Source organism: Dermochelys coriacea, chromosome 28, assembly GCF_009764565.3.
Source record: "Dermochelys coriacea isolate rDerCor1 chromosome 28, rDerCor1.pri.v4, whole genome shotgun sequence".
NCBI lineage: Eukaryota > Metazoa > Chordata > Testudines > Dermochelyidae > Dermochelys > Dermochelys coriacea.
Genome location: NC_050095.1, coordinates 5,653,924 through 5,677,160, shown reverse-complemented (window position 1 = coordinate 5,677,160; position 23,237 = coordinate 5,653,924). Strand labels below are relative to the sequence as shown.

The 23,237-nt window shown below is 45.8% G+C and overlaps 3 protein-coding genes and 1 long non-coding RNA gene across 37 annotated transcripts in view; 3 read left to right on the top strand and 1 right to left on the bottom strand.

The window, feature by feature from the left end:
* The window catches only part of LOC119849376 (zinc finger protein 420-like), a 3,142,523-nt gene that overhangs the window by 135,244 nt on the left and 2,984,042 nt on the right, over window positions 1-23,237 (bottom strand). For 15 of the 30 annotated variants that reach the window (XM_043503761.1, XM_043503760.1, XM_043503764.1 and 12 more), the window contains 2 exons: window positions 3,850-3,963; window positions 1,221-3,481 (listed from right to left, as the gene is read on the bottom strand). The exons of 5 other annotated variants lie outside the window; for them this stretch is intronic. In XM_043503761.1, the coding sequence (XP_043359696.1) occupies window positions 1,350-3,481; window positions 3,850-3,963 (2,246 nt within the window). In that variant the 3' untranslated portion in view covers window positions 1,221-1,349. Of the gene's footprint in view, window positions 1-1,220; window positions 3,482-3,849; window positions 3,964-23,237 lie in introns of those variants that run through there. 10 more of the 30 variants (XM_043503775.1, XM_043503774.1, XM_043503741.1 and 7 more) reach the window with 9 other exon arrangements.
* Window positions 1-23,237, top strand: part of LOC119849403 (zinc finger protein 501-like) — a 1,099,011-nt gene that overhangs the window by 246,823 nt on the left and 828,951 nt on the right. The gene's annotated exons all lie outside the window — the stretch shown is intronic.
* The window catches only part of LOC119849388 (zinc finger protein OZF-like), an 875,044-nt gene that overhangs the window by 537,204 nt on the left and 314,603 nt on the right, over window positions 1-23,237 (top strand). The window lies entirely within an intron of this gene.
* On the top strand, window positions 16,110-23,085 carry LOC122457769. Its single transcript, XR_006277443.1, has 3 exons — window positions 16,110-16,333; window positions 22,478-22,485; window positions 23,074-23,085. It is a non-coding gene; the product is annotated as an uncharacterized LOC122457769 (long non-coding RNA).

Genomic DNA, 23,237 nt, shown 5'->3' with positions numbered 1-23,237 from the left:
CTTTGACCTGGTCTTGAGGTTTTCCCACTCTTTGGCACACCTCAAAAGACCGGACATAAGTAGAAACGTCCTTGCCCATTCTGTCCCAGTAGAATGACTTCCCCAAATGGTCTTTGGTCCTGTTCACCCCAGCATGGCCACTAGGATGATCATGGGCTAAGCTCAAAAGCTTTACCAGGTACTTAGTTGGAACTACCAACAGTATACGAGGATGCCAGCCCTCCTGGTGCCCACCAGAAAGAGTTTCCTTGTATAAAAGTCCTCTTTCTACAACAAACCGGGATTGATTAGGAGAACTGAAAGGTGGTGTGTTGCTCTGTGCCACCGTCCAAGCTCTCTGGAGGCTTTCATCTGCTTCCTGCTTGGCTTGGAACTGTTCCCTTGATGCTGGAGACATCAGTTCCTCACTGGATTGTGGACCTGGGCTTGGTCCCTTGGGAAGCGATGCAGGTGATGGGGCTGTTTCCACTGACTGTGAATTGCTCTCTGCTGGTGCACTAGGTTGGGGTTCAGGCTCCGGATGAGCCTCTTGCATAGGTTTATCGGCTGCTGCCAGGGCGGGCTCGGTGGGGCCCTCTGGTGTTGGGGTTGCAGACAGGGTTGCAAGCGCTGGATTCAGTACTAGCAATGGTTCTGGTGCTGGTTGCTCTGCCAGTTCCAGTTCTGGGCCTGGCTCTGGCTGGGTCTCACCAACTGGATCCACTGCTGCTGTCGCAGATGTCGGCATGGGGTCCGGCTCCACCACCTCAGTCTGCATCTCTGATAACACAGACTGGGCCCTTGTAGAAGGCTCAGGAACAGAGCTAGGTATGAAGGCTTGCTTAGCCTGGCTGCAGGTTAGCCTCTTGACTAGCTTCACATGGTGGGCCAAGTCTTCCCCCAGCAGCATGGGAATGGGATAATCATCATAGACTGCAAAAGTCCACATTTCTCACGAGCCATTGTACTGGACAGGCAACTTGGCTGTAGGCAAGTCAAAAGAGTTTGACTTGAAGGGTTGAATCGTCACTTGGGCCTCTGGGTTGATGAATTTGGGGTCCACTAAGGATTAGTGGATAGCTGACACCTGTGCTCCAGTGTCCCTCCACATGATAACCTTCTTCCTGCCCACACTCACAGTTTCCCTTCGCTCTGAGGATCTCTGGGAGGCATCTGGGCCTGAGGACCTTTGGTGTGACCCTTGTGCAATGAACTGTAATCTGTTCGGGTTCTTGGGGCAGTTGGCCTTTACGTGCCCCAGCTCGTTACATTTAAAACATCGCCCAGCTGACTGGTCCCTGGCACAAGGTGGGTTGCTGGAGAATGGTGTGGTGGGACAATAAGGTTAAAAAAAAAATCTTTGGCCAGCACTAGTCAAGGCATTTATTACAGTTCTCTCTCATGTGGGTCTTCTGATGTCTAATAAGTCTTGAGCTATCACTGAAGCGTTTCCCGCACTCAGAACATATGTAGGGTTTCCCTCCCGTGTGGATTCTCTGATGTCTGATAAGACTCCCATTCTGACTGAAACTTTTCCCACACTCGGAGCATGTGTAGGGCGTCTCTCCTCTGTGGATCTGCTGATGTGAGGTGAGGGTTGAATTATCAACGAAGCGTTTCCCACACTCAGAGCATCCATAAGGTTGCTCACTCATGTGGAGTCTCCGATGTGCAATAAGGTTTGAGCTCTGATTGAAGCTTTTCCCGCACTCAGCGCATGTGTAGGGCGTCTCTCCTGTGTGGATTCTCTGATGTCTGATAAGGTGCGAGCTCTGACTGAAGTTTTTCCCGCACTCAGAGCAGGTGTAGGGCGTCTCTCCTGTGTGGATTCGCTGATGTGTGATAAGGGCAGAGCTGTGATTGAAGCTTCTCCCGCACTCAGAGCATGTGTAGGGCTTCTCTCCTGTGTGGATTCTCTGATGTAAGATGAGGGCTGAATGACGAATGAAGCATTTCCCACACTCAGAGCATCCATAAGGTTTATCCCCTGTGTGGATTCTCTTATGTGTGATAAGGTTTGAGCGCTGATTGAAACTTTTCCCACACTCAGAACATGTGTAGAGTTTCTCTCCTGTGTGGATTCTACGATGTGTGATAAGGGCTGAGTGCCCACTAAAGCTTTTCCCACACTCGGAGCATGTATGGGGTGTCTTTCCTGTGTGGATTCGCTGATGTGAGATGAGGGCTGAACTACGAATGAAGCATTTCCCACACTCGGAGCATCCATAAGGTTTCTCACCCGTGTGCATTCTCCAATGTGTGGTAAGGTTTGAGCGCTGATTGAAGCTTTTCCCACATTCAGAGCATGTGTAGGGCCTCTCTCCTGTGTGGATCCGCTGATGTGAGATGAGGGTTGAATTATCGATGAAGCGTTTCCCACACTCAGAGCATCCATAAGGTTTCTCACCTGTGTGGATTCTCTGATGTGTGGTCAGGGCAGAGCTCCGATTAAAGCCTTTCCCACACTCAAAGCATGTGTAGGGTGCCTCTCCTGTGTGGATTCTCTGATGTGCGATCAGGGCAGACCTCTGATTGAAGCTTTTCCCGCACTCAGCGCATGTGTAGGGCCTCTCTCCTGTGTGGATTCTCTGATGTGTGATTAGGGCAGAGCTGTGATTGAAGCTTTTCCCGCACTCAGCGCATGTGTAGGGAGTCTCTCCTGTGTGGATTCTCCGATGTGAGATGAGGGCTGAGCTATGCCTGAAGCTTTTCTCACACTCAGAGCATCCATACGGTTTCTCACCTGTGTGGATTCTCCTATGAGTGCTCAGGGTAGAGCTCTGATTGAAGCTTTTCCCGCACTCAGAGCACGTGTAGGGCATCTCTCCTGTGTGTATTCTACGATGTGTGATAAGGTGAGAGCTCCGATTAAAGCTTTTCCCACACTCAGAGCATGTGTGGGGTGTCTCTCCTGTGTGGATTTGCTGATGTGACATGAGGGTTGAACTATCAATGAAGCATTTCCCACACTCAGAGCATTCATAAGGTTTCTCACCTGTGTGGATTGTCTGATGTACGTTAAAGTTTGAGCTCTGACTGAAGCGTTTCCCACACTCAGAGCATTCATAAGGTTTCTCACCCGTGTGGATTCTCCTATGTGTGATAAGGGCAGAGCTCCGATTGAAGCTTTTCCCGCACTCAGAGCACGTGTACGGTTTCTCTCCAGTGTGGGTTCTCCAATGTGTGAGAAGTTCTGAGCTCCGATTGAAGATTTTCCCACACTCATGGCATGTGTAGCGTGTTTCTTCCAAGTTGATTCTGTCATGTGTAATAAGATCTGAATGGCTACTGAAGTTTTCCTCTGGCATCTGCTCAGTCCCACAGGCTTTTGCTTTTACTGGGAGTGCACAGCTCCCGTAAACATTCCCTTTGGATCTTCCTGATAACTTTCCATGTGGTTTTACTTGCTTAGCATATTTCTGCTGGGGTTTCCCATCCTTATTCTCACTCACCATCCCATCACCTGATGGGAGATGGAGGGAATCCAGACATAGGTCACTCCCTGCACCAGAAAAAAAGGAAATCTCAGAGAGAGGAAAGGAAAAAGGGATGAACAAACCAAAATATTTGTGGGAGAGATCAAACCTATCAGGAGCTGATTTTCCCCAAACCCTTCCACAGAGGAGAGAGGAAGGGGTCAGTTTTGACCTGCATCTCACCAGAACATTCAGGGGAAAGCGAGATTGGGGAGGGACCTGCTGCCAGTTGTTAGTCAGAATAGGAGGGAAGCCATGAGGGACATCTGCCTAATGATTCCACATCTGCAGGGAACAACCCTGAACTTGGAGAGCTCACAGGGTCTTTGTAGGGCATCCCAAATGTTTCCTGCATTCCCAAACAGTTTTTGCGTTGGTTTAACTAATTGCTCACCTGTGCAGGCAGCTCTCGGGAGCACTTCTTTCTCAGAGACCTGGAGGTCTGGGACCCATGGCTCTTCCCCTCTTTCCAACTGCGAGATCACATCAGGTTTGGAAATTGGAAACCCTACTCCACACAAAGAAAACAAGGAAGGTCAGTGTAATTTGTGGGATACTTGTCAAAAAGAATAGTCCATGGTTTTAATCCCAGTTCATTTTTAAGCAGTAACATCCCAAGGCCATCTTCGTTGGCTCAAAATGGCAGGACAGTTATTATTATTATTATAAATCATATTCATTACCTTAGTGCCTAAGGACCAACTAACAGTGGGCCTCCATTGTGCTAGACAAAGTACAAAACACAGAACAGTAGATGGCCCATGCCCTGACGAATTTACAATCTAAATAGACAAGACAGACACAGAATGGGGGAAGGAGTAGAACCCATTGTTAGAATATAGATATTGAGGCCTGCCTGTAAAGCCTATACTTTAAGAATGTAGGTGTATTTTTATCACTTAGCTAGTTACAGGAGTATAACAACAAAGAATCAAAATCACAGTCCGCCTGTTTATGGGCCTTCTCTCACTAGGATAGTCTGAGGCCTTGTTCTTAGGCTAAAGCCTTTGCCTAAGCCGCAGGGGCAGCCATAAACTGGGAAGCGTAGGGTCACAGCCTCACATCCCAAACCAGTCACATTGAAATAAGGTGGTATTGGGCTGTTAGGAAGATGATCCTGTCCGGATAGTGCCCATCACCACCAGATAAAGAAACAGATCTTAAGATGGTTAAAGAAAAATTAGTTTGATAGCATCCTCTCTGGCAAGAAATCACTTATCAATGGTTATGTTTGTGAAACCCTCATTTCTGTATGGTTTTATCTTTATGGTCACCACTTTTACATTGTTAATCAGTCTGGTTCTCTAACTGTTTCTGTCTGCTGTATAATTAATTTTGCTAGGTGTAAGTTAATTAGGATAGTGGGATATAATTGGTTAGAGAATTATGTTACAATATGTTAGGATTGGTTAGTTAAATTTCAGCACAATGATTGGTTAAGGTATAGCTGAGAATATTACTATATAAATGGGGTCAAACAGGAGGGGGAAGGGAAATTTGAATCATGTTTGTTATGGTGGGGGGGGAACGGGAACAGGGAACGGGGACACAGGCAGGCTCTGCGGCATCAAGGCTGGGAAGGGAGACATGGGGAAAATGCTCTGCGGCATCAGAGCTGGGAAGGGGGACAAAGGGAAAACGCTCGGCGGCGTCAGAGAGGGAAATGGAACACTGGGGAACCAACTCTATTGGCGTATATAGAGATAAGCCTGACTGGTGTGAAAGGCTTCGGAATATGCTTGCTTGGAAACTAACCCCAATAAGCATTGCATTATCTGCGCTTCAGACTTTTGATCTTTTGCTGCTTGATGTGTGCATGACAAGAACCAGGGAAGTGGGAGGGTGAAGGGAAAGCCCTCTAACAAAACTGACATGACCTGATAACCAAGAGGTAAGCCTTTAAGGAAGGTTTTAATACACTTTGGAACTGATCAGGGATTCCCACGAGGACTGATGAGGGGGTGATGGTAAATATACATTTAGATCCTTTTCTTGTTTTATATCTTTTCCCCATAAGGCACATGGGCACACTGTCATGGATCCATAGGATCTGTGCAATATGCTGGCTTTTAAACAGTCCTTGGAAGGTGCCCCTTGAGTTCACAAAATTCCCAAAGAGTCCCACTCTTCCACAAGGTTGGGCCATGGAGCTTCAACACATGAAACTGAGCCTCTGGCTTCAACACTCCTATTCCAACCTGTGAGCTCTGCCCAGCAGGTCCAGCTGAACGACACTCCTCTTCAGAGACTGTTCCTCAGTCAGTGCACAGAGCAAGTTTTGCTGTGACATTGGGAAGACTTTTAAAACACAGCAGGGTTTATTAGTCAAGTTAAACACAGCATTGGAAAGTCCTTAGATTAGCACAGGGAAGCGAAGAAGACAATATAGTCCCTGCTGGCCAATGCCCTTGAGCCATGCTACTGTAGAAAAAGGTTTGGTTTCCTTTCACTGTGCCTGTCCATTAGTCTTTGCCCCAGCAGAGCTCCCTGTGTCTGCAAGCCCAGTTCTTCCTGCTCCCAGAAACATAATGAGTCCATGTATGCTTCACTCAGCCAAGCGGAGATCCTCCCATGGACAGGTGACAATTATTCCCTTCTCTGTCGGGTATTCCATTCACGTAGGTTGGTCCCAGCCAGTTTTAATTACCCATTCATATCACCCCATGAGAGCTACATGACAAAAAAGCTCATGTCTCCTGCTCTTTATAATCATAGCAATACCAATCACAGAGGGAAACAGAGGTGTGTATTGCCATCATACAAATATCATCAAAAATCCTATCAGCATCACACATACTGCTCACAGCCCTTGGAGAGAAAGTGTTGGGGACACCGGGCATGGCCACTAGGTAACTCAAGGGGATGGAAGACCACGAGTGTCGATGAAGCCCCCTCACTCTAGGCCCAGATGCCCCCCCCTCCCCTTTCCTTTTCTGCCTGGAGATACTCACAGCCTTCAGGCTCAGAAATTTGCAACAGTGTATTGCAGGCACAGACTGGCTGGAGCAAGATTAGGTCAAGCAGGACAGGAATGTTAGATAGTGCTGAACAAACAACTCCATATATGAGGGAATAGATGATAAGAGGAAAAAGGGGAACTGGCCGGTATATCGGATTGGCTATATGGATACTTAGGAGAGCTTGCTATTGGATAAGCATGCTAAAGAATGAATGTAAATAAAATATGTGTAACTGCTTGCACTGGTGTGCAGGATTTGAGATTGTTGTCTCCCTGTACCACTTGAAGCTTCAAATAAACTTTTCTACTTCTTCACCCCGTTGTGATTATTGGGCGATGCACACTGGGCAACGAATCCAGCTATTGCCTGCCTCGGGCATTTTGTGCCAGCAACAAAAGCAAAGCACAGGAACTGGATGTTAGTCCAGCAAACACAGTGAAGGACAAGCTGCAATCCTCAAACCATGGTCAAAAAGGAGAGGCATGTGGGTCCCTATCCGTAGAGAGGGGCTGGGTAGAGGCCTGATACCTGAGATGGCGTTCCTTGAGCCGACCATGGAGGCAGGTTAAAGGCTTAGTTACCCCAGAACTGTGACATCGCAAAAGCACATTTTGGGGAATGAGGAAATCTACTGACTCAGGTGTAATGGGAGGGAGAGTTAACTCCCCCAGTGTGTGCAGAAGGCTGGAAAATTAAACACTAAAATTCAGGAGCAACAGCCTCTAATTCTTCCAGAAAAAGAGAATGTAAGAAACAAGAATGGGGCCATGCAACTTCAGGAGGGCCAGGCTCAAAGATCCAAGGAGCCTGGAGGGGAGACAGCTTGTGGCTGCTGCAGATGGGGAGAAGGGGGACAAGACTCTTTCCAAACTCTCACTTCTGTTGACCCCAACCTAATTTTATGATCTATGACCACCATGTCTTGTGGGCAATTTTATACTCGTTACAGGTAAAATGTCATGAGCAGAGTATTACTTATTAGCTTGGAACATGTGTGGAGGGGCCAGGAGGTAAAAATAAATAAGTGGGTTATCAAGGCCAGGGACTACACTACAGCCGGAATCAAAGCTCTGAGATCGATCCACCGGTGATCAATGTAGGGGGTCTAGTAAAGACCCGCCAAATTGACTGCAGATCGCTCTTCAGTTGAGCCCTGTACTCTACCCTGACGAGAAGAGTTAGGTAAGTAGACCCTGCGGTAACTCGACCTAAGGTACATCGACTCCAGCTACATTATTCATGTAATGGGAGTAGTTATGCTGAAGTCTGGGATTTACCTGAATAGGCCTAAGGAGAGAATCCTAGGTCAGATATTTCGCACCCTCATTTTGAGAGATTAACAAGTAACCACAAGAAGGTGCAATACGCCACAGGATTCTGAAAGAAGGAAGCTTGGGGCGGCTTTAGCAATTAGGTTGCTATGCACTATCTCAGCAGTTAGACCGCATTCATATAGTGGAATTATTAAGAAATACGTGATGTAAATCATGAGTATTAATGCTTGATCCTTAATTATGGACTTCCCAAAGGCCACATATGGGTTGGGGCAGCTATTGACATTACTGTAATCAGAGAAAGGAGCAGATATGGTATATAGCCATATTATTACCAAAAGAAAGCGGGTAAAATACCTCTCCTAGTAACCACTTTTTCCTTTTGTCGGGTCCCTGAAACAGTGTAAATTGAAGCAGGGCCTCCCTTCTGATAGGCTCCCTTGCCCCTTGATCTTTGTTTCCAACTGTGTCCATAACTTGTAAGTATGCACAGTGCAAGACCCTCTTTACTATACTTATCTTAGTCTAATCATTATGTGTATTGATTTTTGCCTATGATTTCAATTATAACTGTCTGTATTAAATCTAGTTTCTGTGTGTTTCACCAAATTTCATCTCCTCCATTAATTTTGAGTAGCCATGTACAAGGGCAAGTTGTACCCCAATACGTAATCTTATAGGTGTAAAAATGGTACAGGCTGCACTACCACCCTGTGACATCACCAACAAAGTGCCCGTTTGTGCCTGAGTAGCGGCCCTGCTATGGGAGGGAGGAATGCAGCAAGGACTCAGGATCGGTGCCTAGGGTGGCTATGCATAGAAATGGGGAGGTTATATGGGAAGGGGGTAATGAGTGGGAGAGGGAGGTCAAGAGTTAAAATAATAGTATTTGGGGGGGAAATGTTTAACTAAGTGAAACTAAACAGAAATAAAACTGAAGTGTAGGCTCTAAAACAACAAGGCTTGGGTAGGGATTCGGGGTTAAAGGTCTGGGATCCCCCACAGCTCTAGATCCCCAAACCTCTCCTGCCTCCCATTGACCCACCCAGGTCACTGCCTGGGTGCCTTCCTCCATACTCCCCTAGCCTTCTTCCCATTACTCTCAGCTGGAACCAGCTCCCAGCACCTTGGGTTCTTCTTGTGTTCCCTCCTCTTCTTTCACTACCTCATCCCTCCCTGCCGCTTCTTAGCTCTAACCATGAACACACCCTCCCCATGTCCTGGTACCCCAGAATTATCTACTCCCCCCTTCTCCTCCCCTCCCACAGCTCTGTTCTCCCTTCACCCTGAAGGGCAACATTATACGCTCTCCTATCAAAAGAGGAGCTCATCTGACTGTCACACAAGCCATGCATGAGTCATACACCTATTTACCTAATTTAGAATTCTACAGGAGGCATATTTTCCTCTTAAAATAAGGAAAAGGCGTGAAAGCTACAGTTATGAATGTAGTTATTAATGTAGCCAATAAGGATACATTATATGCACTTTTAAAATGACTTATGGCACCAAAAAGGCACATGTCCAAAAATTATTCCAGTGGGTGGGAGAGAAGGCAAAAAAAAGGGGGCAAGGAAACTTGTCAAAACTTCTATGACGAATAAAGGTATAAAGTTATTACTACTGAGGTTCTTTAGAGACCCCACAGCTTCTAATAACCAAAGGGACAGGACTCCTTACCCAGCAAGACCACCGTCTCATAGTTCTCCTGCATGACATCCCTGTAGAGGGCTCTCTCATTGGGGTCCAGCAGAGCCCCCTCTTCCCTGGTGAAATACACAGCCACCTCCTCGAAAGTCAATGGCCCCTGAAAGAGCAAGAGTCCAACACTCAATACCTGCTGCCCCAGTCACAATGCCACTATTCAGGGAACAGCAGCACCAGGTAAATGGAAGCTCCAGGAAGCAAATGTTAACCTAAATGAGTCCCACTGCACCCTGCAGCCAGGATGCATCAGAGGGTAGAAAGAGAGAACCTTTGCATCTCCCAGCTGATAGATGGAGGCAGGGTCTTCACATTTATCACATAGCTACTAGCCAGAGCTTGATATAGGAGACGGGGCTGTCTCTGGACCCTGCTGGTGACTCCCTGGTAGGAATCCCAACACTCTCCAAATAAAATATATGGAAGAAAGGGGAAGTCAATAGTAAAGAATATACGTTAGAAGGTTAGAATTGTAGAAAACTAGTAAGGGAAGCTATCAGAAATCAATGATTAATCAATGAAAATAAGAAGGAAGTTTTTAAAAGTATATTAAGTACAAAATTAATCCCAACAGTCGCAGTGGTAAATAACTTGATGGAAAAGGCAGAATTATCAAAAATAATGCAGAAGAGGTTAAAGTGTTCAATAAATATTTCTCTCCTGGATTTGGAGAAAAACAGATGATGTAACTCATATTATAAGATGTTGACGCCAACAGTCTTTCCATTCCAACAATAACTCATGAGGACGTTAAACAGCAGCTATTAAAGTTAGACATGTTTAAATCAGCAGGTCAAGATAACTAGAGTTTTGAAAGACCTGGTGGAGGAGCGTGGTGGACTGTTAATGTTGATTTTAATTAGGACTTGGAACACTGGGGAAATTCCATAAGTCCAGAATAAAGATAATGCTGTGCCAATATTTAAAAAGTGTAAAAGAGATGATCCAGCTAGTTACAAGAGTGTTAGTCTGAAATCAATACTGGGCAAGAGAATGGAGCAGCCAATACTGGATTTCATTAATAAAGAATTAAAGGAGGGTAATATAATTAGTACCTGTTAACAAAGGTTTAGACACAATAGATACTATCAAACTAACTGGATATCCTTATTGGATGAGATCAAAAGTTTGGTTGCAACTAATAGTATTGATGTAATATACCTAGACTTCTGTAAGGCATATGAGTTGGTTCAACACAATATTTTGACTAGAAAACTAGAAAGATACAAATAAACACGGCATATATTATATAGATTAAAAACTGTGATTGTAAAAGGGGAACCATGGTTGAGTGGATTTCTTTCTAGCAGGTTCCCGCAAGGATTGGTTCTTAGCCCTGTGCTATTTAACATTCTTATCAATTACCTAGAAGAGAATATAAAATCATCACTGATAAAGTTACCAGTTGCCACAAAGATTGGGGATGGTGGTAACTAATGCAGTGTCAGTAGATTCAGGCTCCTGCACTGGGAGTCTGGGAAGTTTTCCCAGCCCTGACTGGAGAGTTATTTCCTGTTGCACAAAGAGGGGAAGTTCCATTCCCAACTCCTATGCCTTGAAATTAGGCCCTATCTGACACTAAACCTCATATTCAGTGGAAGTTATGGATATTGACTATGTATCTGTATTTCAAATGTGCTTACTCTGGGTAACACCCACAACTACCCTTTCAGGTACAACGATGAAGAAGCCAGACAGTGCTGATGGCTCACCAACAAAGACAAGGGACCATGGAAGAGCTTAGCCTTCCTGTGAATGTTTCAGACAGCCCATGAGTCATGGCAACTATGATGCAGCAGGGCATGCTAGGGCATGTGACCAGACCACATGACACTGAACTCCATGTTGGTACCTGTATTTTTCCACAAACTGGACTGGGAACAAAGAGTTCCCGCCATATGGAAAAACTATAAAAGGTGGGGTGTGACATCATCTCTTGGCCTCATTCCCCACACAAGAGAACTCCTGAAAGCACCTGAGGAACAAAGATTGAACCAGGGGAAGTGCTGGTCCGAAGGTAAAGGGATTTCTAGCTTGTGTATGGAAACTTGGTGAACTCCTTCTATCATCACTCAGGGTGAGAAATTGCAAATTCAAATTCTATCCATCTATTTGTTAGGCTTACTTTGACTTTTTGGTTATTTGCTTGGTAATCTGCTTTGATCTGTTTGCTAACACTTATTGCTGAGAAATTGGCTGTTGTCATCTATCGGTCCTTGAGTCACTTAGGTAACACACTCAGGTAGTTTAGTTAGATGCATGGTGCCAACTGCTGTCCTGTTGGGTAATAACAGGGCCTCGATTGGCTGGGTGAATCTCCAGCAAAGCAGTGTGAAAAGGGCCAGTCCAGCTTGAGGGTTAGAGGGCACAGCAGTTCCCAGAAGCCCCCCAGACTGCACCCTGGGGGTGACAACCCATCACATCCTACATTACACAAGTCTCAGCAGGTTTATCACATCCTGTCCCCTCCCTTTCTCCACCCTAGATATTTCCTGCCTCCCACCACCTCTAGCAGCTCCCACCCTCCTATGCATATACTGCTCCTCTCCCTCCAAGCAGAACCCACCACCAGTTCCCTCATAATCCCTTACCTGAGCCAGCTCCATTGAAGCCATTTCCTTCCCCCTGTCAGGATGGGATGATCTGGAGTGAAACGTGGACATTATTCTATAGCCTGCCAGGATGAGAAGGGCACTGTGAGAGAATTCAGGCGGGGTTTTTGTCCATGCTGATTCCCTCCCAGGATTTTTCCCTGCTAATGGACATTCTAGGTTCTGCTACACGGTGAAGCACAGAGTGACCTTATTCCAGTACAGGCCTAGCCCCCTCCCACCAAAGTGTAACCCTCTGAGACATGGTGAAACCCTCCCAGTATCAGAGTCTCTCTGTTACACCTACAGAGTTTGCGGACAATACCAAGCTGGGAGGGGTTGCAAGTGCTTTGAAGGATAGAATTGAAATTCAAAATGATCTGGACAAACTGGAGAAATGGTCTGAAGTCAATAGGATGAAATTCAATAAGGGCAAATCCAAAGTACTTTATTTAGGAAGGAACAATCAGTTGCACACATACAAAATGGGAAAATAACTTCCTAGGAAGGAGTACTATGGAAAGGGATCTGAGGGGCATAGTGGATCAGAAGCTAAATATGAGTCAACAGTGTAACACTATAACAAAAAACCCGAACATCATTCTGGGATGTATTAGGAGGAGTGTTGTAAGCAAGATATGAGAAGTAATTCTTCCACTGTACTCCACGCTGTTTAGGCCTCAACTGGAGTAGTGTGTCTAGTTCTGGGTGCCACATTTCAGAAAAGATGTGGAGAAATTGGAGAAAGTCCAGAGAGGAGCAACAAAAATGATTAAAGGTCTAGAAAATATGCCCATGAGGGAAGATTGAAAAAATTGTGTTTCTTTAGTCTGGAGAAGAGAAGACTGAGAGGGGACATGATCACAGTTTTCAAGTTTATAAAAGGTTGTTACAAGAAGGAGGGAGAAAAATTGTTCTTCTTAACCTCTGAGGATAGGACAAGAAGCAATGGGCTTAAATTGCAGAAAGGGAGGTTTAGGTCTGACATTAGGAAAAACTTCCTGTCACAGTGGTTAAGCACTGGAATAAATTGCCTAGGGAGGTTATGGAATCTCAATCATTGGGGATTTTTAAGAGCAGACTGAACTAACACCTCTCAGGGATGGTAATACTTAGTCCTGCATTGAGTGCAGGGGACTGGACTAAAGGGACCTCTCAAGGTCCCTTCCAGTTCTATGATTCTATAAACCAAAGGCCAGAGAAGAGCAGAATCAAAGGAGTCACTTTGGGGGATTCTCCCTGTCATTGTCCCCAAGGCAGCTGCCTCGGGTTTACAAAGTTGTCTGATGCTCCCACCTTTATACAGTCTCTCCTGGGAGTGCCCCCTTTCATGGGATGGACCTAGTTTTAGGTTTTGACAAGCATGACCCCGGGGGCTCTGAGACTGGGCCTTCTTGCCCCAGCACACCTTGTTTCTTTCTGTGGCTCCCCAGTGACTCCAAAGGAGTAGATACTCCTGATAGAGACTGTGAACATAAGAATGGCCCACTGCATCAGACCAATGGTCCATCTAGCTCAGTGGCCAATGCCAGGTGCTTCAGAGGGAATGACCAGAACATGGAATCATCAAGTGATCCATCCCCGTCACCCATTCCCAGCTTCTGGCAAACAGAGGCTAGAGAAAACATCCCTGCCCATCCTGCCTGTGACACTGGCAGAAGAGGTGTTAGCTCCTGCAAAAGCCCCCATGTCTTAATTGAACATGGACAAACACATAGCTGGAATCAATCTGGCTCACCTGTGTTAGTATTGTGATATCAGTCAGCTCTGTGTTCTTGGGGAACCAGGGCACAGTCCTAGCCTAGACATAGCCTGTCTGATTCATGAAAGTTACCCCCACACACACACACCAGTCTCTGCTTGAACCAAAACCGATCAGAGAAAAGTCTTGCAGAGAGCAGTGAAGGCCATTGGGAGACACACCTAGACCCCTCCTGACAAGGGTGACAAGATTAAGACATCTCCATTAGCACAGAGAATGGAGAACAGAGACAACTGCCCTAGCCTCATCTGCATGAAAAATGGGACAGGGATTAGCGTACAGAATGAAGAACAGAGAACCTTTTGTGTTTGGAAGAAAACACAATACATAGTCAAGAGTGATCAGTTCCTATTGTCTAGTCTAAAGCAAACCCTTGAGTTATCAGTTTACCTACAAACAAATCTGGTGTTCTCCCTTGAACCATTTTATTTTCTCTACAAAAATCCCTACTCACCCTCCAGTCAGTGTTCTGATGCATGGACCCTGACTCTGTATCAGTTCCACTTGGACTCCATCTCCTGACTGATCATGCTGGGGGCTCTGCCTGTCTCCCACACTCAGGACCCTGAGCTACCACCATCACCTGGGAACCCTGACCAGTTCCAGCTTCAGGGAGCAGCGAGATCCTTTTCTCTTTCTTTCTTTCTTTCTTTCTCTCTCCGTTTTCCTTTCTACCTTAGGTATTAACCTTTAATAATGTGTTAAGTCGGTTTAGCCCTCCTTGTGTAGTTATCACTATTATTCAATAAATAACTTTTATGGTTAAGCTGGTTGCTTCTCTCTCTCTCTCTCTGAGCTTTACTCTTTTGTGTTTTTAGCGTCCCCATGTACTCTGCAGCAATGCTTCTTTTACCTAAGCTAAAGATCCCTGCAGCGCCCAAAATACTGTGGGGTTTGCTCATCAAGTAGGTTACTACCAATACAATTGTGATGCGAGAGTGGGTATAGGGACGTGCTGAACCTGTGACACATATGGGTGGCAGCTTGAAAGTACTTCTTGACCCAGCCCATTGTGTCCAGGGACATATAAGGGGGTCAGCTTGAAAGTGCTGATTGATCTGGTCTGCTCAGTTTATATACGTGTGTGCGCACGTGCATAAACTTTCTTGGTTTATATATGTATGTGTGCGCGCCCGCACGCAAATACGGTTCTGGGGCTGGAGAAACCCAGCCCTGGGGAACCTAGATCCTGCAGGATAGCTCCATTGGGAGGGGACTTACATAAGGGAGAAGTAGAACTCCATACGAAAACACACGTGACACAAGCAGTACATTGATAGAATTATAGAACCCTCCTCCCAGAAGAGTAACTCGAATAAATAAGCGTACCCCAAAGTAACGGACAAATCTGGTAACAATTGTTAAAACAGGTATTAGAATTATAAGAATGTGTTTAGGTTTTATTGAATGCTTTATTGAGTTGCTGCCTGGGTTAGTATCTGACTAGTTGCATTGTGAGTCTCTGTGGCTCTGTAAATCACCAGACAGGAAAGAGACTGTACCTATGTGAAGTGATGATTGGCAACAGAATGCATTACACCCTACCTGGCAGGAAAGGTCCATCAACACCAGATAGACTATTATGGGATGTTAAAGAAGACAAAAGACTCTTGTTGTGCTCTTGACTTCCCATTAGCTGAGTTTGCAGCTCAGAGCACTGGTAGGAAGGAGATAAAAAAACCCTACAAGAGGAACTGATGATCTGTATGCTACTTGGACCCTGAGGTGCAAAGTTTCTAGGCATAAGCAAGAGATCCCCAGCTCCTTAGCCTGGGTTAGTCCTAAAGAATATGTAGAGCTTGCTTATTAGAGAAGCTTCTATTACCTTTTGAACTTTAAGACTGTAACACGTCTGCATCTGCTTTAACTTTGTAAATAACTCTCATTTCCTTTTAAATAAATCTTAATACAGGTTATAAACAGGACTTGCTACAAATGTTGTTTTTGTTGGAAGATCTAAGATTCAATTGACCTAAGGAAGTGACTGGTCCTTTGGGACAGGCAGGAACCTGAACGTTGCTGTGATTCATGGTGTAAGGTTCTCAACCAGGGGCCTGGGACCCCTAGGGGGCCACAAGCAGTTATCGGGGGGGCTGCCAAGCAAGGCCAATATTGGACTCGCTGACGCCCAGGGCAGAAAGCTGAAGTCACAGCGCATGGGGCTGAAATTCAGGGCCCTGAGCCCCACACCTGGGGCTGAAGCCAAAACCTAAGCAATGTCGCTTTGTGGGGGCCCCTGTGGCATGGGGCCCCAGGCAGTTGCCCTGCTTGCTACCCCCTAACGCCAGCTCTGGCTTTTGCATGCAGAAAACCAGTTATTGTGGCCCACGAGGGCAATGGAGTTTTTATAGCATGTTGGAGGGCCTCAGAAAGAAAAAACTTGAGAATCCCTGTTGTAAGGGACCATCTGTCACAAAGATGAGCTCACCTATGTAGGGAGACATATGGGATGACCCAAGGGGACTGTCTGTGATTCCATGTTAATGCTGTTACAGTGCCTGAAGCTTTTACAACGGATACTTGGTTGGTGAAATCTACATATAGACCTCACAGTCAATTTGGTGTTTGTTCTCTGCTTCTTTCCAGTGTACTTGAGGGTGGTGCTCATGCTCTCGAGTCACTGAAGACGGTGTTACAGAGACCTACGGGTGCAAGGGTGCCAGGAGCAATTTTCAGCAACGCAGAGCAGGCTTTACAGTCACACAGCGTGGGCCAATTGATCTATGGACTCAGTCAAGCTCCAGTTCTTCTACAGTGCACATCAGCATCCCGGCAATCTTCAAGGAGGGTCAAGACTGCCACTCCTTCAGTGATGATGGATCTCCAGCATAGCATCACCCGCGCCCCATGATCCGCCTTGTCTCCTGAGACAGAGGTGTGTGACAGAGGGAGCACAAGGGATCCTGAGGGTGGGGGGGTAGGGAAAGGGATAACAAAACACACCTTCTGGGGGTCACCCCTCAAGAAGTGAAGGTGACAGGCACTGTGGTGGCAGTAAAGTGGGAGGGGATTGTGGGAGCAGGAGGGAGCAGCACCCTCCAAGGCAATGCTGTCAGTGGGTCTCCCCACCACATCAGGCATGGGGCTGATAGGGGGCCATTCCCTGGGCCTGGGGAGGCCTATATAAACCCCACGCTGGCACAGAAGGGGTTAAACTGCTACTTTAGTCTGAACTGGCCCAGCTCCTCCACACCTGCAAACCATGCCAGGACTAGAGCAGGAATTAACAGGAGAGACCTCCTCTACTCAGAGGGGGGCAAACCTGGGAAGGAAACAGTCTGTGGAGCAATTCCAGCCCCAGAGAGAGGGCTGGCTCTGGCCTTCACTGAGGGAGGGTGGGGATCCCTGGAGCTCAAAGGGGGAGCAGGCTGAAACTTGCGCTGGAAACCCAGTAACCTCTGAAGGGGACTGAGACACTCCCACAGCCCCAAAAGTAAGAGAGGCCCATATCCCCCCCTCCCCAGTTTCTTTTCTTTCATTCCTTTATTTACCATTGTTTGCTGACAGTTGTTTCACCTGGTACACTAAGAGAGGAAGAAAGTGTCCCGGGGCCTCAGCCAGAGGGTGGAGCCCTGACACACTAGAAGAACATGCCTCTGTAGCACCCCTGGGATGGGGGCAATTGGACTCACAAAGGTGTACCCCAGAAACCTTGAGGCCCAGCAGTTTGGCACCAGTTTGATGGACTGGATGGCCTCTCACTGGGGACTGCCAGAAGCCTGGCACATGGAGTAGATACGGGGTGGCCTGGGGAGCAGGAAGTGGGTCAGCAGCCCAAACAGCACACCAAGAACGGAAATGTAGAGGGGACGAGGGGCACTGCAGTGAACTCAGCACCCGTCCTGAAGGCCATTGACAGAAAGTTGTCCTCTCCCTGGCCTACAGGGGTTAGACAGTGACACAGAGATCCCATGGCAAAGGGCCACTTGGTCTTTGCCAGCAGCTCTCATCTGAGACCTGACAAACCCATCACATCAAACGTATCTCTTGGAGGCTATTTATCCATAGGGGAGATCATGTGAGGCTGTGACAAAGTAGGGGTTTATTCATCTTGTTATATTGCATGTGAGTCTTACTGTCCTATACTAATACCATGTATATCTCAGTTACCCAGTGTATTGTACCAATACTTCGGTGGTGGGAACTGGGTGTGTGATTCCTGCTGAGGCCCTCGAGGCAGGAGAGACCAAGGAGAGGGGTACGACCAGGAGACACCTGTTGCCTGGGAAGCAAGACAAACAGACAGAGGAGGAGCAACTGGGGGTGTCGGAGATCGGGTCGCTGGAAGCGGGCAGTCTGCATGGGGGGACTGGAAGAAGAATCCAGGGCATCTGGCCCAGGACTCCCAAGATGGACTTGTCTGAAAATCACTGATTTTTGTGATAGCAAGCTCTGTTCTATGCTGTATTCCTGGTCGCCTAATAAACTTTCTGTTTTACTGGCTGGCTGAGAGTAATGTCTGACTGCAGAGTTGGGGTGCAGGGTCCTGTGGGCTTCCCCAAGAGCCCCGTATGGGTGGACTCGCTGCAGGAAACACACGGTGCGGAAGGGGATGCTGAACGCTCCCAGGAAGGTTAAAGCTGTGTAAGCTTCTGCCCTGGAGACAGTCTGTTCAGAGAGAGAAGGCTCCCCCAGAGTCCTGACTGGCTTCCTACAGAGTAGTTCCAGAGCATTGAGGCATCTACAAAAAGCTCAGTCATAATGTTGGGTTGCCCTCAAAGTTACAGAAGTATGATAGAATTATAATTATGTAGTAGTAGAAATAAAGATAGACAAAAGAGTATATAGGTTTCAGAGTAGCAGCTGTGTTAGTCTGCATTCACAAAAAGAAAAGGAGGACTTGTGGCACCTTAGAGACTAAAATTTACGTGAGCATAAGCTTTCGTGAGCTACAGCTCACTTTATCGGATGCATTATTGTAAAAAGGTATGAACATCAGTTCCATGCTGTTGAATTTCACGCTGTAACAAATGCAAGGCCAAAGTGCTAATTATTTCAGGCTGGTACAGGACAAAGAGTCTATGCTGAAAAGTGATAAGCACTTTGAGGAAACAATGCTGTTCTTTAAAACACCACCCTGATGCTCTTCCCCTGCGGGGGCCCCTTGTCATGCCTATGTAACTCTTTTCAGAGTAGCAGCTGTGTTAGTCTGTATTCGCAAAAAGAAAAGGAGGACTTGTGGCACCTTAGAGACTAACAAATTTATTTGAGCATAAGCTTTCGTGAGCTACAGCTCACTTCATCGGATGCATTCAGTGGAAAATACAGTGGGGAGATTTATATACACACACACAGAGAACATGAAACAATGGGTTTTATCATACACACTGTAAGGAGAGTGATCACTTAAGATGAGCCATCACCAGCGGGGGTGGGGAGGGAAGGAGGAAAACTTTTCATGGTGACAAGCAAGGTGGGCCATTTCCAGCAGTTAACAAGAACGTCTGAGGAACAGTGGGGGGGGAGAAATGTAACTCTTGGTATCCAAAGAGGGAAAAATAGATAGTGGGATAAAACTTGTTAAATGAATCAAGAGTCATAGATTGTGTTGTTAAGTAAAAGAATAAATGATGAGTGCATGGAATTGAGAGCCTGAAGCAGGGACATAATTGGTTAGTAAATGGTGCCAGCTTAATCCTAAGAATTTCAACCTTGGTATCGATGGGCCGAAGAATATGCAAAGTGGAGATAACCGGATGACCCCTGGAGGGTGAACCGGAATCCACCCAAAACGCATCAAGGAAGAACAAGATGATAACACCTAGTCATCATGGAGCCGTCGTAGATGTACCACCTGCTGATTGAGGGTCATCTCAATTGTAAATTCAGCATGATGAAGCAACTTCCATAGACTTGTATTGAACCAGAGACCTATAAAAATTGGATCCAGGGACTGTGTTCTTTGAGTCTGGTTCTACGACCACCCTCCAGGAGCATCGGATGCGCATCTGACAACGACTCGGCTCCACTCTCGTGTCTAGGCCACTTGGCCAGTTACTTGTCACGAGCAACATCTAGGCTGGTAACTATAACAACCTTTATGTCTGTGTGTGTGAATGGATCTATATAGAAATTGTATATAGGAATATTTTGTTGTACTTACAATAAACGTGGCAATTTGCCTTGTCCCTCTTACAAGATCTTGTTGGTATCATTTTTATTAGTGTAACAATTGGGAGTCTTGACCAATTATGAGAGATCAACGTACGGGGCGTACGTAAGGAACAAAGCATTTATATTGAAAATTTACTTTATGGACTTGAATTGGAAATCAATCACTGAGAGGTAATGTGCCCCAGGATTGGCCCATCCACCCAAGAGGGAATCGTCACCCATGTTCCCTCTAATTTTGTCCATCCACGTGCGGAATGAATTTTGTTATGTGCTCCACCAATATTGAGGTAATGTGTGGATGTGCGCTACCAGTACAAACAAAAACCCTAGATATAATATATATATTGTAAACAGTTCACAGGTACGGAAGAAGAAGAAAGAATATTAAAACAAGGGATAATTTATAAGGCGCACTGCTTAAGATGTGCATTTAATATGAAATCAAATAAAAAGAAAATTGACACTGTCCTTGGAGTAGATGTATTTTATCATCCTTTCTAACAACACAAGCTAGTAAACACACCAAAATGCGGCCTACTGAAAACAGCTATAGAAAGAAAACACAGTCATGGGCCTTAAGTAAAAGCATTAAAAGTATGCACCAGAGGCTCAATTTAATAACCTCCTCCTACCATAGAACACTAAATCTTCAGGGAAAGCTGCTCTCAAAAAGTGAAGCATCTGCCAAAACACCAGCATGCTACAGACTTTTGCAGTTCACAAAACTATCCCTCTTGCATGCACACAGCTCAGCTTTAAGATGCTAAACAAATCTATGAGTCAACTAGAAACAGTCATGCCCACAGAGCAAATATTAACACAATATTTTCTGATACTGGAAAGGAGAGTAAAAGGTATTCACTCAGGCTTATACCATTTCTATGGGATGTCAATTCTTAATTTGATGAATACTTCACACACATAGAACAGGAAAAATAAGTAATAAAGCAACACAGACAGCAAACAAAACCACAGAAAAACAAGTGACAACACTGAAAATAGGAAGGGAAGTAAAACATCCCTGGTTGGTTATGGGTATTTTAAATGAGTGTTTAGGACCCACACTGTGCAAGTGCAACAGAGCCCTGTAGAAATAGGCAAAGTTCTCTTGTTTTCACATTGTGTGTGTCACCAACTTAGAGTAGACACCTCAGAGTAGAAGCCCTGGAGCACACTGACACATGGCTTTGGAGTTTGCAGACAGAGCCCTGCTTCGAAGAGCTCGCAAATAAGGTCTTCATTCTACAAAAAACCTAGCCCCATCCCTACAGCTTGATACTACTGAGTCAATGGGAGTACTTGGAACAGTGGGAATGTCACAGAGTCCCTGGGCGATGCTCTGGAACTGCTCCCTATGAAGCCAGTCAGGACTCTGGTGAAGTGTCCTCTCTGGGAGCAGACTGTCTTCAGGGCAAGAAGCTCACATGGCTTCCACCTTCCTGGGTTTGACCTTGGAGCATTCAGCATTCTCTGCCTCTCCGTGCGCTTCCCCCAGCGAGTCCGCCCAGGCGGGGTCCTGGGGAAGCCAGAGGGTCCTGCCCCCCAACTCCCAGTCAGGTGTGACTCTTAGCCAGCCAGTAAAACAGAGGTTTATTAGATGACAGGAACACAGTCTGAAACAGAGCTTGTAGATACAGAGAACAGGACCCCTCAGCCGGGTCCATTTTGGAGGGCAGTGAGCCTGACAACCACATCTGCACTTCACTCCACGTCACCAGCCAGCTTCAAAATGACTCCCTCTCCAGCCCCTCCTCCTCTGGGCTTTGTCCCTTTCCTGGGCCAGGAGGCCACCTGATTCCTTAGTTCTCCAACACCTTTAGCTATCACCTTGCAGGAGTGAAGGGCCCAGGCCATCAGTTGCCAGGAGACAGAGTGTCGACCATTTATGTACCCTGGCCCTTTGCTCTTCAACAATTACACCCCCTTATCCCACCACCTAGAAACTTAAGAAATGCCTAGGGGAAACTGAGGCACTCACACAGTATTCAGAGGAAACATTAAGAACAGTCCCACTTCGTCACAGGGAACTATACCAGATAGCAAAGATCTGGCCTTAATGGTTTCCAATACCTCTCCCCAAACAAATTCTAAAAAACTTAATGGAAATCACGTGTCTGGAATCCAACTCTAACTGAAAGGCCAAACAAATAAACAGCATCCATGGTAAAGTTCTTCCGGTTTTAACTAGTTAACTATTTACCATGTATTGATTAGTAACACAGGATTTTTTTTTTTTAAAAAATCATTAATATCACAGTTTTCAGATACCTACAACACTCCAAAAGAATTATGTTGTTAATAGAATCCTTATCTTTCTTACCTTAAGCCATTAACACCGTACGGAAATTTTGTTTGAAATGTAACCATGCCAATGTCGTGAGCTAGGCTTATCTACATGCTTTTGCTCCAGTATTCATTCACTAAAGCTCCAATCCTGAAACTACCTATGCATGGGAGCCCTCCACATGCATGACTGTTTACAGGGTCAGTATCTAAGAGAGAGTAAATAACATGAAAGCAGCTCCTTAAAGCCACACCAATCAAAATGAAATCACAGATCTATTTCTTTTAACCTTGGATTACTGTAATTTACCCATAGGGTCACTAAAACAGAAAGGTCAAAGTGTTTTTTCAGTTTGTTCACTGTGTGGACTTAACAGCAGTTTAGAGCCTGATCCTGCGCTTATGAAGACCTCACTGCAACCTAATCCGCCGTCTGCACTCTTTAAAAATACTCATATAACCTCCTCGGAACTCTAGGAAGAGGACAGATGATTAACACCTATCTACAAAAACAAACAGCCTAAATGCTTTACAATAAAAACACACACCAATGACTGGAAGATAGCTAATGTAATGCCAATATTTAAGAAGGGCTCTAGAGGTGATCATTCCAATTACAGACCGGTAAGTCTAACGTCAGTACCGGGCAAATTAGTTGAAACAATAGTAAAGAATAAAATTGTCAGAGACATAGAAGAACATAAATGGTTGGGCAAAAGTCAATATGGTTTCTGTAAAGGGAGATCATGTCTTACTAATCTATTTGAGTTCTTTGAGGTGGTCAACGAACACGTAGACAAGGGACATAGTGTACTTAGATTTCCAGAAAGCCTTTGACAAGGTCTCTCACCAAAGGCTCTTACGTAAATTAAGTTGTCATGGCATAAGAGGGAAGATCCTTTCATGGATTGAGAACCGGTTAAAAGACAGGGAACAAAGGGTAGGAATAAATGGTCAGTTTTCAGAATGGAGAGGGGTAACTAGTTGTGTTCCCCAAGGGTCAGTACTACGACCAATCCTATTCAACTTATTCATAAATGATCCGGAGAAAGGGGTAAACGGTGAAGCGGCCAAGTTTGCAGACGACAGTAAAC